Source organism: Oryzias latipes, chromosome 18, assembly GCF_053564925.1.
Source record: "Oryzias latipes strain Hd-rR chromosome 18, Olatipes_Hd-rR_3.1".
NCBI classification, from domain to species: Eukaryota; Metazoa; Chordata; class Actinopteri; order Beloniformes; family Adrianichthyidae; genus Oryzias; species Oryzias latipes.
The window spans coordinates 15,892,788-15,908,489 of NC_136254.1; the positions used below are offsets into that span (position 1 = coordinate 15,892,788).

Sequence of the window (15,702 nt, forward strand, 5' to 3'; positions counted from 1 at the left end):
TTAAAGAAAATTACTGTAGCCTTTTTATGGACCACAGAAAACCTAAACTCCGACTTACTTTGCTAAACTTACCATTTGATGTGTGTGTGTGGGGGGGCTAAAATTCCTGAATTTTAAGTATTACTTTTGGGCTACACATATGCGCTCCATTATGTTTTACTTCTCTAACGTGAATAATCCACATTGGGTAGAAATCGAATCCCAAAATTTAAAAATACATTTACCGTCATTCTTATACTCTGATAAAATAAGAAAGTTATAAAGACAAATCAAAAATCCTTTCTTGAAACACATGATAAAGGTCTGGTACGAGGTCAAATTTTTTTTATAAGAAGTAAATCCTTTATCACAATTTAGTCCAATCTGGGGTAACAAGCTCTTTTTGCCAGGAAGAATGGATACAATGTTTAAAACGTGGGCATCCAAAGGACTTAGAACAATTAGAGATTTGTACCCATCTCAGTCAGATACCTTTATGTGCTTTGAGGAACTAAAATCTATGTACAACCTGGATAACAACACTACTTTAAATATCTACAGTTAAGTTTTGTGAATGCAAACCAAAAGAATCCTAAAAAAATTCCTCTTTCACAGCTGGAAACCCAGATGATAAAAAACAAATTAAGAAAAGACATAATTTTGGACCTCTATAACTCATTGATATCTAATACATCAGAGAATTCAATTGATAAATTAAAATCATGGAATGATGACTTATCACTAAATATTAATGAAAATGATTCGACAAGGCATGCTGTAAGATTCCTTCTATGTCTTTTAACAGTCGACTGAGAATACTACAATTTAAATGGTTAATGCGTTTATATACTACACCAGTGCAACTACATAAGTATAATAAGAACATACCAGATGTTTGTGCAGAATGTGGATTTAAAGGCACTGCACCGCATTGCATGTGGTAGTGTCACCAAATACAAATCTTTTTGGAAGAAGTTAAAATTACAATAGAAAAAATAATCTTCAAACATTGAGCCTTACCCTATTTCTTTTGACTATATATCCAGTGAAACATAATTTTAGTAATACAGAGAGTACATTTATTGATCCAAACAAAAGATTAGCTTCTTAACGGCTAAAAGGTGTATTGCACAAGCTTGGAAAAATATGAACAGACCTAGCATAAATCAGTGGCTAAAACAAATGTATTGCCTTCCCTTGGAAAGAATAATGTATATTCATAAAGGTAAACAATACCTATTTGAGGAAATTTGGGGACCCATTATCAATTATATTCAAAAATTAGACCTAACAGATGATTTTTCAAATTTCTTATTTCAACTGCATGGAATTTTGCAACCTCAGTTTAAAAGCTTTTGTTAAGGAGTGCTGTGGCGATATCATGTAAGTGAAGCAATGTTCATTGTTAAGTTTTGTTTTATGTAATTATTATTTTAACATTTGTTTGAGTGCAGATACTTGTTTTGAGTAAAATGTCAGACAATACAGCTTTTTTCTTTTCTTTCCTTCTTGCTTTTTGTAAGGAAAATGTAACTAGTATTATTGAAGTTGCTGTGTTGTCATGACAAATTCTTTAAATAAAAAGTTGTGGGGGAAAAAGAAAAAAAAGAAAAAAGAAACTGGCTCACATGGGGACCGCCCCAGGAAAGGAAGACCAAGAGCCACCTCTGCTGCGGAGGATAAGTTCATCCGAGTCACCAACCTCAGAAATGGCAGGTTGACAGCAGCTCAGAGTAGAGAGCAGGTCAATGGCACACAGAGTTCAAGCAGCAGACACATCTCTACAACAACTGTTAAAAGGAGACTGTGTGAATCAGGCCTTCATGGTAGAATATCTGCTAGGAAACCACTGCTAAAGAAAGGCAGCAAGCAGAAGAGGACGGATGGACTCTATATGCCTGGTTCCCACCCTGAAGCATGGAGGAGGAGGTGTTATGGTGTGGGGGTGTTTTGCTGGTGACACTTTTGGGGATTTATTCAAACTTGAAGGCATACTGAACCAGCATGGCTACCACAGCATCTTGCAGCAGTATGCTATTCCATCCAGTTTGCGTTTATTTGGACCATTTATTTTTCAACAGGACAATGACCCTCAAACACACCTCCAGGCTGTGTAAGGGCTATTTGACCAAAAAGAAGAGTGATGGGGCGCTCCGCCAAATGACCTGGCCTCAACAGTCACCGAACCTGAACCCAATCGAGATGGTTTGGGGTGAGCTGGACCACAGAGTGAAGGCAAAAGGGCCAACAAGTGCTAAGCATCTCTGGGAACTCCTTCAAGACTGTTGGAAGACCATTTCAGGTGACTACGTCTTGAAGTTCATCAAGAGAATGCTGAGAGTGTGCAAAAGAGTAATCAAATCAAAAGGTAAATCAGTAATCAAAGCAAAAGGTGGCTAATTTGAAGAACCTAGAATATGACATATTTTCAGTTGTTTCACACTTTTTTGTTATGTATATAATTCCACGCGTTAATTCAGAGCTTTGATGCCTTCAGTGTGACTCATGTTAGAAAGCCACAACCCTTCCACTGAAAGCAGGATAGTGTGACAAATTCACATATAGTATTTTTAAAAGAGCAAATTCATTCCAGTAGTATTCAGTTTAAAGCTAATCCTTAATTTGAATACCTGATAGTCACCCCCCGAACTTGTCCGACTTAATGCTGGCTATGTGAACCAAGCTCCTTCTCCGGTCATACAGAGACCGGACAGTCCTCAGTAATGGTATATTCAGACTGGACACATTTGGTCAAAGTGAACCGGAGTTTGTTTCGCCCAAAAATCAGGAACAAATTTTCAAATTTGAATAAACCCAATAGGACCCTGGTATGGGAACAGGAACCCCTCTTGGACCCATTATTTGAGGTGGTCTCGGTTTGTTTCTATTCAGACTGAGCTTCAGTTCGCTCTGAGTTTCCTCAGTCTGAATAGGCTTTGTGCTCGGATTCGAACAGCTAGACAAAAATGGCCACCGTAGCCAGGCATTACGGGATGTAAACACAGTAATGGAGCAACGATTAGACACAGCAACCCATTGAAATTTGGTCGGCTGAATCAAGGCTCATTGCAACAACTTTTAACGTGACACACATTACTTCTCACACTGTTTTCCTGACAATCTATATGTCATAAACACGTATCACTGTACCTTCTTAGTTGTTACCTCCTCAGTACAGTTTGCAGCATGTCTGTGCTGGACCAAAGTATTTCACATGTTTAGTTTGGTGTTGCTCTGACACAACCCTCTGCATTTATCTGGACTTGGAACCGGCACAGGAGAGCACTGGATTGTGCCCCCCAGTGGTTGCATTCATTGATTCATTCATTCGTTTGTTCGTTCGATCGTTCATTCATTCATCCTATACCATCACATTACACCTGTTACATCTGTTACGGATATAATGTCACCTTCCTATCCATCCATTCCATTCCATTCCATTCATTAATGTTTCTATCCATCAATTTATTCATTAATCAATCAATCTAGTCAGTTATTCATCTATTCCATCCTTTCCCATTACATCTGTTTTGTGCCCACTCTTGAACCAATTTGCTATCATTCTTTCGATCCACACATTCATCGATGCCATTCATCCAACCATCTGTAAAGTCTGGGTAAACCCTGGAGAGTTTCCCATTCCATCAGAGGGCCACACAAAAACAATCGCACACACTCACATTCCCACAGACATGACAATTTTGAGTCACCAACAACAAATATATTAGGCACAAACATTGATAAATTAATATTTTTTATGCAGGATATTGAGCACCACGAGAAAACTCCACATAAACTAACCAAAATAAATAAAAATTTTGGTCCTTCATAAACGGAGAAAACAATTACGTCAGAGGCTATGTTTTCGGCGCGACCGGGGAAAGCCGACTCTCCCCGAGGACAGCCGAGTCCTCCCGCCACTGTTTCTCAGCTGTAATTACTTCAAAATACACAAAAGAAGATGCAGGCTTCCTATTGGCTGGCTGCTCCGTGTGTCTCGTGCTCGAGGGCGTGGCTCATTCGGTCTCTCTGCTATCAGAACTGCTTCACCAACACAAATTTCCGCTTCCTGCAAAGACAGCAGCCGAGACGGTCTCGCGCGGGGACTGGCACAGATCTTTGGTGTCTGCTTTCGGGGACAAACCCTGAAGACAGCGATGTTTTCACCGTCTGTAAGTGATTAGCTCGGAACAGACCAACTTTCTTTCGGTGTGGACGCGTTTACACCTACGTCGTGAGTCTTGAACAAAAACAAAAAAGGGAAGGAGGAAAACCGACCCCAACCGAGCGAGGGACGGCTAAGAAAACACTTGTGCGGGTGGCCACCTCCCCCTTACGATTGTTCTCCGTCTGAAAGCTCCCAGTCAGTCTTCAGGATGTCGGAGCGAGGAGGGCTCCCACGGACTGGGGGCGTCCCTTCGCCGCACATGCAGCCCTCCAAGCCGGTCAGTATCTCCTCCAACCGGCCGGTCCACATGAACCTTTACGCCACCTGGGAGGTCGACCGCTCTTCACCCAGCTGCGTGCCGAGGTACGTTAAGCCACCACTGTTGGGGTGGGATGTGCACGTGTGGGTTTACTCATCAGTAAGGGTAGAGCGCGCTTTTCCACCAGACAAACCCCCATGGGTGGCTGTTCTGTAGATACTGTCAGCCGTGGGGATGTGGAGTTTGAGCTGTGGGTTAACATGTCAGGTGGTTTGCCCCCCCAACCGAGCCTGGGGTCTTCTCCCTTCAGTCAGAACTTCATCTCTGCTCCTAATCAACAGCGAACAATCCTCCAAAAACAACCACCATTTCTGCAATCCTGCAGCTGGAGATGACAAATGCATTTTTTTCATGCTGCCTTTCGTGACAAAACCCTGTTGTTGTTATTTAGCAGAGATCTTTTAACCCAGTAGTGTGGATGTTCAGCTGTTTGTCTGCCTACTGATGCAGCAGCAACACAGTACTGTTGAGACATGGAAAAAAGTGTGAATTAATGATGAGCACGTATTTAGAATACAAACATATGTTATCATACATAGTGTGTTATGATTCTGTGTCATGTTGATCATCAGCAGCAGTGGATGGTCCTGTGGGTCGTTAAGGATAATGCAGCAAGGTCACAAGAGGCGAGATACTTAATGCACCTCAGTCGGCTTAGGTCCAAACAAAAGACACGGAAATAAGCTTCTTTGTGTGACTGCAAAATGTGTGACACAGATTTTTCAAAACTTGTGATCTGGCACACCGAAGTGACACTTTCAGTTCTTCACAGGCGTAAAGTTCTAAGGCTGGTTCAAAGGGGAAGGCTATATCTCAAGATCATCTCTCACCTGAGAAGGTTTAATTTTCATTTTCTCAGTCAAGCCCATATTTGTTTCCTTCAGTAAATGGTAAATGGTATATACTTATATACCACTTTACTACCTTCATAGAAGGCCCAAAGTGCTTTACAGTCACAATTCCATTCACCCAAACACACACATGCAGTCACACACTTGCGTATGTGCTCTTATGCCCAACACAGGCGCCAACCTATAACCACCAGGAGCAATGCAGGGTTCATTGTCTTGCCCAAGGAGGACACATAGACAGGCAGGGTGGAAACCAAACCTGTGATCTTCTGATCAAAGGTCGACCGCTCTACCTCTGCTCCACGACTGCCCCAATTAATGCTTTGAAAATTTTTCTATGTTGGAGACAATTGAAAACAAAAACTAAGGAAATAAAGGGGAAATTACCTTGTTACTATAGCTCTATTAAAAAAGCAAATGGATAATAAATACCTCTAAAAATATGCTTGAAAAATTAATGATGGTGATTATTTAGCTGACAAGAAGAAAGATCGGAGGCAGCACTACTTCCTACAGCGAGGTGTCAAAGTCTCTGACTGAATGAGCTCCTCCGAAGAGGATGATGATGATGATAATGAAGAGGATTGTCCATGATGGATTCCAGTTCTAGTAAAAGTAAATTTTATTTTTAAATATCAGATGATTCACCCAGATAGGTACATTTTACATAAACACACCAAATTAACTTACCAATTTTTGATGGTTCTTGTTGTCTTTTTTGTTTGTTTGGGTGTGGGAGGCTATTAGTGGGTGTTGAAAACACCAGAGCCATCATCACACAAAGCCTCCATGCTGACATCTTAATGTTGTTTCTAATGTGCTTTGGGAGATTTACAGGGTTTGAAGCAATGCCTCAAGGGCATATTTAGCTAACTAGCATTTTAGCAATGTGTGTGCATCATGCACTTATAAATAAATCATGTTGTGCATTTGAAAACACTTTCCCACCTCAACTTTAGCATCTTTGTGTTTGCCTGCTGTCTAATTTGTGTATTTTTTATTTTTTGGAAGTTTTTTTTCTGCAGTTGTTGCGGCCAGTCTTATGTATTAGACTTCACTGCAGCAAAAGGGGAGAGTCAGAAAAAAGGAGTTGGAGAAAGATGAAGCAGTGGCTCTGTCACCTACATTTAAATGGGATTTATCCCAGACACAGAAGAAAAAAGAGGTATTGAAAGGGTGCTGCAAAGAGCCTGCCTCTTGTGAGTCAGTCGTTGTTAGTTGTGCATGCCCTATTTGCTTCTTTGCGGCTTTCTTGTTGCTCAGTCTGTGTTGCTGGAGAGAACCAACACCCCCTGCCTTTCCCCAAGTCAAGGTGTTGTTGCTCTAACCTCTTCCTCTTTTACCCTAAAATGCCTCTTCTTGGCATTTTGCTCGGTTAGTGCTGCTGCTAGAGTTTGTTGTGGCAGGCAAAAAGATAATTAAAAAAAACAAAACACACCCATTCAATTTATTCTATTTAATCCAGATGTGGAGATCAACTAGAAAAAAATGCTAAATATTCCCATCTTGGATTTAGATTCTGATTGCATGTTTGGTCTTACAGATGTCAGATGCTTTAGCAGTCATTCCTTACATCTTACAAAGCACAATTTTCTGAAAATCAGCTGCTTTAGTCTTGACTGCATTAGCGTGACACAATTGATTTGTGCTGATCTGACCTCGAATTTCTGAGTTTACTAAAGAGAAATTCTCCTTTTCAGGAGTTTTAAACTTGCTCTCCTGATTTGCACTTATTTCTCCTCAATTCTGCAATGTCATGAAGGCTCGAGCAGGCATACGCTCAGTTCATACTCCTCCCTCTGAGAGGTGAGGCTCTCCATCTCCTCAGCAGAGTCGTGTCCGCGTGATCAAGCCTTACCACACAAATGTATAAGTCACAGAGGAACAAAGATTAGCTACTCTCTATTGTACTTAGGGTTTCAGTTCGGAGGAATGTCAGTGATGTCTGCTAGAACTGAAACACACACACATGCCTGGGATTCCAAATCCACACAGATTAGTGTGGGCCTCTTTGTGCTGCTTCTCTGCATCAGTTATTTAAGGAATGGACTTCAATGTTAACTCGTTGTCTTGCATCACAGAGAACGCTGTATGGCAAATTTGAAGGGGAAATTCCTATGACTCTGCTTCATAGGTTGAGTCTCAACTGATATTTCTTTGAAACTCTGGTGGCCAGTTAAGCCAGTTTTTCGCCTTCATTTTTTATTTGATACCTGAAAAACCCAAATATTTCCACACCAAAAAAACGTGGGAAAAAACACTCAATAATCTAACAAAGTATCAGAACAAAGAATCCAGTTCAGAGTCAGAGAAGCAACCTAGTTCTCATGATTACTCAATAAAAATAGAAGCAGTTGTTATCAATACCATCCATTTTACTGAATCCATTCAATTTTGATTTTAAAAAATGAATAGAAAAAGGTTTTATGCTCGGAAAAAACAGAGCTAGGGTGTATTCAGGCTCCAAAAATAATTTGGTCTGGATCGAGTCCTGAACCTTGCATTTAGTCTTTGACTGCAGGCAGGCGGACTTTCTTGTTTTGAACCGAAGCTTGTAAACAATGCCATATGACTAAAGACCTCTTTAGTCATTGGCCAGGGAAAGCAAGTGGAGGCAGAAATTATGGAAGTCTTTGTAATCCTTGTCAGGATAGTTCAATAATTCAAAGTTTATTTCGCTGACCAATTTTGAACTTTATTTGAACTTTATTAACGTCAGGTACAACACTTACTCACTTTTTTTCAGCTGAAGTAAGAAGATGACCAAGAAGGAATGCTGATAAGTGTTTATGACATATAGATTGTTGGGAAAACAGTGAGAAGCAATGTGAATCACATTAGAAGTTGTTTTAATGAGCCTGCATTCATCCAACCATATTTCAATGAGTTTGTCTCATCGTTGCGGTGTTATGGCATTGTTTTAGAGAATTCTCTAAGGAACTACAAGGTAGCTTTTAGGGTGACATCACAGCAGCACCAGGCGCGTGCAGCATAACCAAATACAGAAAAGCATGTACGAAACATTTTCTGTCGTGTTAAAAAAAAATGTTCTAACAAGTAAGGAGTTGGAACTTTTTTTCTGTTTGATGAAACGATACTCAAAACAACACTGCATTTGCCCGCTGCTTATCTGTTGTTTCTTTCCTATTATTTTTACATTACATTCACGACGGGCTACGGTGGCCATTTTGGTCCAGTTATTTCGCTCTGAGCACGTGGCATATTCAGATTGAGAAAACTCATAGCAAACCAAAGCTCAGGCATGGAAAGATGGGTCTGAGAGTTGTTCCTTGTCCTGAACCAGGGTCCTCCTGGGTGTATTCACAGAATGTGTTCCAGGTTTATCGGGGGAAATGAACTCTGGTTCTCTTTAAGGAAACTAAAAGTGTCCTGACTGAAAACACCCGTAATTTAAAGGAAAATCTATTAATGGATTCATAAATTCACATTTATTACATGAATATGAATGCATTCTATATTTATCTTGTCTTTTCTGAAACCAGCCCAAAAAGAGCGGCTTTCTCTGAAAACCTCTGCAAGGTCAACGGTTTGGTCAAAGTTATCTTTCTAAATAGAACAGCTGGTTTTTAATAATTTCTGTATTGAAAGACAAATTCAATTCTAGAATTCAAGTATTTTTTTAAATTTAAGTTTAAATATAACTAACTTTTTCCCCCAAATGGATGAAACTTTTTTGTTAAAGCTACAGTTTTAATTTAGAATAAAAAAAACCTAATACAAGTATTACAACTATAACAAAAAGGCCCGCAAAATCCTGCAGGGACAGGTTCATCATTAATACAGACTACTGAGTTTCTCTTTTTTACATTTTTGGTTGATGATGTGCCTAGTGATTTTTTTTTGTCAAGGAAAAGTCTACCTTGGCACAAAAAGGTTGAAAACCCTGGTCTAATTCCATAGACTTCTTTTGAGAAATAAACAGCCATTACTTATTCTATTCGTCAGAATAACCATTCTTGCTCTACTACCTTTTATTAATGTTCTTGCTAATCCTAATTTTTTTTTGTGATTTTTGTTGTTGTAGTACAAGTTATTTAAGGTATAAACTGACCAATCAGATGCCTCAATAAAAGTAGGAGGCCTTGTGTAAAACCTTCAAAGCGTTTGATTCTCCCTATCCCGCTTTAAGTGGAAGGGGTGTGTCCTACTAACATGGTCACTCCTGATTGAGAGTGGTTGCCATAGAAATGTGGACTCAGACTGACACAATCCAATCATGGCTTACTGAGGATGTCTGGTTCCGCGACGGACATATTGCAGAAAAATGGCGACTGAATTGACTTTGTGTGGTTGGAACCAGAAGCAGGGCATTTATTACGAGTGACGTCATGCGTGATTTTTCAAGTCAATTCAGTTGCCATTCTTTATGATACTGATGGCGACATGTTGGAACCACACCACGTCTGTAAGGAGTAAGCAGTGATGAATTATTCATTGTGCATTTGTCTGATTAGTTTGCCGCTACTGCAACACAGAATTGGACGTCACCCTCCGTTCCTTGAGCACCCGCATTACATCTGCCTGGGAATGCCAGCTCTTCCAGGAACCAACATGGAGAAAAGCTGAAAAAAAGCAGCAGGTTGCTGCTTACATGTACAGACACACTGACAGGGCAGAAATGTTTATCACGCTGGTTTTGGCTGCCTCGCTCATCGTGTCTCTGCTCGTTTGTCTGCTCTGCTGTGTGCCAACCATTGCAGCTCAGCTTTGCTGTAGATGAAAGGATGGCAAATCCCTCTTCCTCTTCACTCCCTGCTATTATTGTTTGGTGCTTTCTCCTTGAGATGACTTTCACTGCATTGCCATTATTGATGTAAAGATCTGTTAAGCCATTGGCTTTCCACAGCCTGTGGAGTTTATGTTTCACTATAATCCACCTGTCAGTAGAAAATGGCAAACGGGCATCTTCAGAGCTGCTGCACTTCAGTGAAACCTCTCACCCTACTTTAAAAAAAGCTCCTCACCCACACACCATTTTACTGGAATGCATTTTTTCCTGTAAATCCCAGATGATCACTCTTTAGTTGGACTTTAAGACTAAGGTTTTCAGGTTTATTATGTTAGTTTGTTTTGAAATGTTTTATTTTCACGATGAAGCAAGAAGAGCACCTGCTTTTTTCTCACTCACTGAATTTATATTGAAAACATTTTTTTATTAAAAAAAACTGTCCAGCTTATTTAGTGAGTTTGCCTGAGATAGCGAAGCAGAAAACAGCAGCTTGTCCAATTACTCCCCTGTAAGAGTAAAGGTCCAGTGACACTTGATTTCATCAAGAAGATTTAAAAACTGTTTGTGTGTTTGTTTTGGTTTCAAGACGTTTTACAGGGAAGACTCGTTATACGCTGAGACGCTGTCACTCTAACCCAATGCATCATGGCAGATGTAGTGCCATGACAGCCAGACAGTTCAGGGCTCCAGACTAACTTTTTTCACTTGGAGCACTGTGGCCCCCAACTGAAAATTTTAGGGGCACAACCAGAAAATTTAGGGGCGCATACCGTAAATCAACATTCTAACCAAAGCTACTAATTTCCACTGTATTACTAATAAATACTTTAATAATATAAATTACAATGTGCTGTTTCAAATTTGGTGTCACATTTTATTCTGCACTTTTGAAGATGCAGCAACAAGGTAAGCTGACAGCACCATCGCAGTCATGACAGTACAAATGGTAAACAAAATACCATACATTTATAATTAAAAAAAAGTTTTTAGTAACAAAGTGATTACCGTAGTAACCTTTCGGTCATTTCACAGTTACAAATAATACTTAAATGTATGTAAATATTAGGTGATGGAAATTCCTCTTGGTGACACCAAATAGGTGCAGCCAAGATGCACAATAAGCGTGTTTGAGATCACCCAGATGGACGCAACGCTGCGCAGATCACCTGGTGTGAGATGTATATTTTTGTTTTTGCTCCAACATCACCTGTCAATCAAAACAAAAATATCACGAGAAAGGGGTGGGAGCAAGGCCCCAACCTACACGAACACAGCTGGAAATTTAGTACTGCACTGACTGAAAGCTGCCCTACAGACTACAAAACAATGCATTATGGGACATGTGTCCTGATGGGTTTTTGTAGTTCAGCGATCAATTAAAATAATTTAATATGCCAACTGATTAAAAAAAAAGGCTACATACATTACAAAACATTAAAATAATTATAAAAGATATATTAAAGATATCACAAATCACAGATCATACTAAGGGGAAGAGGCATATTAAAAGTAAATTGAATGTAAAGGACTACAACTTCCTGTTCTCCTTAAGTCTCGCTGCAGCTTGCCTTCATCCCCCCCCCCCCCCCCTGGTCACCCCAACGATCCAGGCGCGGCGCTGGTTCATCTTAAACACGTCTATCGTTGCGTTTTCCCCACGTGTTTTAAATGTGTCTAAGACTAAATCGTGTTGTTGCTCACACGTGTTTAATGTTAGAGCCCCGTTAGCTTTCACGCATAGGTGTGGGACATTTGTGCTCCTCAGCTGACCATCTCCCGCGGGAGCGGTGTCATGCCGTTACAGCCGTGCGTCGCGAGTTTGAAACCCTGCTGTAGACTCTGGCACTGGTACACTAGCCGCAGGTCGGAAGAACGAATCAATAGTTCGCTTATAGCTCAGACGCACATATCAGGTTGTGATGATATTTGTCTCCGTTTCCTTCCCACAGATGTTTACGCGCGCTCGATTATCTCTAAGCCCCTCCCCCTCCCCGCATTTAGCCACTTAAAGTGGCTTTCCCTATTCTTCTCACACGCAGTGGCCGCCTCACAGACGGGCATCACGCGAGTGTGTGCTCGCGTTTCATGAGTATGAATGCGAGTGTTTGTGTTTGCGTGTGTGTGCGCTTGCGTCTCATGAGTTTGTGTGCGAGTTTGTGTGCGTGTGTTACAGTTTGCGTGCGTGTGCGCTCGCGTCTCATTGATTATTTCATTTATCATTGACGTGCCCCTTCCACATTTAATGTTTAAAAAACACGGAGGGTGGGGGAGGCAAATTTACTGGTAGCACATATGCGACCGGATGTAAAATTCAGTCGCACACTCTCAAATTTTGGTCGCAAAATGCGACCATTTAGTCGCAGTCTGGCGCCCTGCAGTTAAAGGGGCGGGACTTTTCCGAAAACAGAGACAAAGCTGCGGCTAAATCGCTGTACCACCATTCTTAGACACCAAAATGTCTAATAAAATCACATAAACACAAAGAAAAAAGTATTTTATGATCTTTCATATTCCTAACTACTCAGTGTTTTATCAGGGCCTGTTTGGATGAACAAAGAGCTAATATCCTGGAGATGGAAAATGTTTTTAGATCAGTGAAAATGGATAATTTCCCATGGCACACCTGACCATCTCCCACGGCACACAAGTGTTTTACACACTGGTTGAAAAACACTGGTCTATGACACCTATGGCAATACACTACTATTTGGCCTAAAGAATGAAATCCGCTTCATATCACAGGAAGTTTCCTAAAGTACTGGAAAAGTCATTACTACTACTTCTTCCTGTTTCTTAGCTCTATTTAGCGAAATTGGAGCCAAGTTTTAATTAGTAAATTGATCAACAGTTTTGTCTTTTGAGCTGGGAATGTGTTGATGTTAGTGTCATTGTGTCTGAAGGAAAACTTGATTGAAACGGCTAAAAGAAATCTTTGCTTCGAGGAGACAAAGAACTCTATGTGGCGTTGCTTGACCTACACTTGTCATGACAGATTACACTGAAAATCAGTCGATTTCTGGCAGATTGATCGATGCATTTCACCTTGGAACAAGTTTTGGAGGAAATTGGTAGCCAGAAGCCCTTAAAAAACAGCTGATCATTTTACACTAACTTTGGACACAATCAGGCTATAGAAAGGAATTATTAGCATTAATGGATGGATGACCCAAAAAGAAATGTAGCTTTGGTTACAGACATGCTTTTTGTGGCATTGCTTGGATTAGTTCTGGAGTGTCCCAACATGCATTCTCTTTTCTTAAAACGGAACAAAAATGTTTAATTCAAGATGAATAATAATAATAATGGATTGGATTTTTCTGCAGTTTTGCAGATGGTCAAAGCGTTTACAATGTGTATCCATTATTTATTCACTCCTCATTCATACTAGGTGATTGTAAGCTACTCATGAAGCCTGGGGCAGACAGAGGCGTGGCTGCCAGTATTCGAATATGTACGGTGCAAGACACCTCTCAGCCACTGCCTGCTAGAGTTACCGCTTGTTGTTGTCTGTCACTACTCAATCTGTAACGCCTACCCGATCAGTCTGCACATGCGCAAATATTACGTCAATTCTGCTGTAGTGTTTTACTGTCATGTCAGTATGTTTTCGAATGTCAATAACATTGATTAAGAAGTTCACATCAAGCTTTAAGTTGGAGTTAAAACTGCTTGGAGTTAAAACAGTTTATGGAGTCGAGTGCTCCCCTTTGGCTAATAGCATACATATGAAACCTCTTGACACGTCCAGCGATATCATGGGCGGTGTCCTAAACATTTGATATGTCGTCATTAGCTTAGTTATAGATGCACTCATAAAAGGATGCTAACAGAAGCGCTTGCACACTAAGGCTCTTAAGCATTCCTTTTTGGCATTCCTTCTTGAACACAAACTTGTTTGCTGATTGTAGGCCTGCACAATAAAACGCAAATGTATTGTTATTGCAATATTAAGCTGTGCAAAATGCATATCGCAAAAGACTGCGAAAATTGCAATAAATGGTTACCTTAAATGTGGTAAAACAATCTTATGGCAACTTGAAGTATTTAACTATTTAAATAAATACATTTATGCATTTGACAAACAAGATGGACGTGTTCATGTTGTTGACCAATCGGATGGAGCCCTTTTATGTTAGATGCTCGCCTCCTACGTAGACGGGGGTCATTTAAGGTTTACTTTAAGCTGTTGCAATGAAATGGGACTGACGCTTATGGTTGTTTTGCTATTTGTTCATGTATCGCAAGTTGTATCGTTATCGCAATACTGATCACTAATATCGCATATTGCCAGTTTTCCTCATCGTGCAACCCTAGCTGATTGGTATGATATGGATGCAGACATTTGTGAACAAACACAAAACAAAACTGTTTGTGTGTCACTTTTGTGTCCATGCAAACACTGTGAGCTCATAAATGTAATCCCCTGGCCTGCAGCTCATATTACACATGCCTTCACCTGCCTGATAATGCAAGCCTGTAATGCACTTAACGCAGATTGACCCTGATGCAGCGGCTGCGTCTTATCAGTGGCGGGCCGTGCATTACACACCTGGGCAAACAGTAGTGCTACGTCTGATTCACTCAACCCTTCATTAAGCATTTTTATGCCTCTAAATAAACTGAATAAACAAAACAGTAAACAAATCTCGCTGTGCAACTACAGCCAGCACAAAAAATTGAAAATGACACAAATTTGGAATATTATTTATTATATTTATTTCAATCATCAAAAATAATGATCATTTGAAGACAAAATCCATCCTCCTCTCTTTCCTCTAAAACCCGTCATGTAGATTATCACGCTTCAGTTCTGTCAAGAAGTCCTTTGCTATTCCGTCAAGGCCAGTGCTGAGAGCCGAGTGTGTCCAGTTAAGAATTCAGGATTGGCAATCGTTTAAATTTGAATTAATAAATTCGTAAATTGTAAGTAACAATTTTATGCATCTAGTCTTGAAGGCCTGTGGAGGCAGGCCTGAACGTCTGAAGCCAGAATGCATTTGTTCTGTGATGGCGTTTAGCTCAGTTGCTGTTCCCAAGCTCCATTCGCACTGTCACTCTGATCCACCCGGCCCGTTATGATGGATGTATCTGGGTAGTGGTGTGTCCGATAGGTCGTCAACCTGATATGATCACCCAGCACCAGTGGCAGCTCTGTTCGGGTCGCTGAACATGGAGCTTCAACAGCATCGCATTCCCAACTCTAGATAAACTGGATTAGGTGGACGCTCTGCTCAATAATCCATGAATGCTTTAATGAGGGGATCAGTGGTGTGTTGTTTGTAACAGGGAAAACCTGCTTTTGCTCTTTCTGGAGAGATCCTATTATAACCATCACCTCATATTATACTCTTGATGGTCACAGGATGTGTCTGTTGGCGAGGCGTTTTCCTCTTCCGTTCCGCACAAACCATTATCTCATCTGACATCCACACAGATGTTTTTTTTTTTAGGTCACACACACAGGTTAAGATTGGAGAAGTCAGGAAGCAGCTCAGTTCTCTACTATGGAAGCAAATTGTAGAATTTTTCCACTGCAGGGATTCTTTTTACTTTTAATTTTAAAAAGAAAAACAGCAAACTGTACAATGGATGTTATCTCAATCCAGTATGTGCCACTGCCTTTTTTCTTTTTGTT

General features: G+C 40.5%; 1 protein-coding gene across 2 annotated transcripts in view; it reads left to right on the forward strand.

Annotated features, from left to right (window-relative positions):
* The first annotated feature begins 3,978 nt into the window (after positions 1–3,978).
* The window catches only part of pacs1b (phosphofurin acidic cluster sorting protein 1b), a 91,327-nt gene continuing 79,603 nt past the window's right edge, over positions 3,979–15,702 (forward strand). For both annotated transcript variants that reach the window (XM_023965820.2, XM_023965821.2), the window contains exon 1: positions 3,979–4,510. In XM_023965820.2, the coding sequence (XP_023821588.1) occupies positions 4,356–4,510 (155 nt within the window). In that variant the 5' untranslated portion in view covers positions 3,979–4,355. The remainder of the gene's footprint in view (positions 4,511–15,702) is intronic.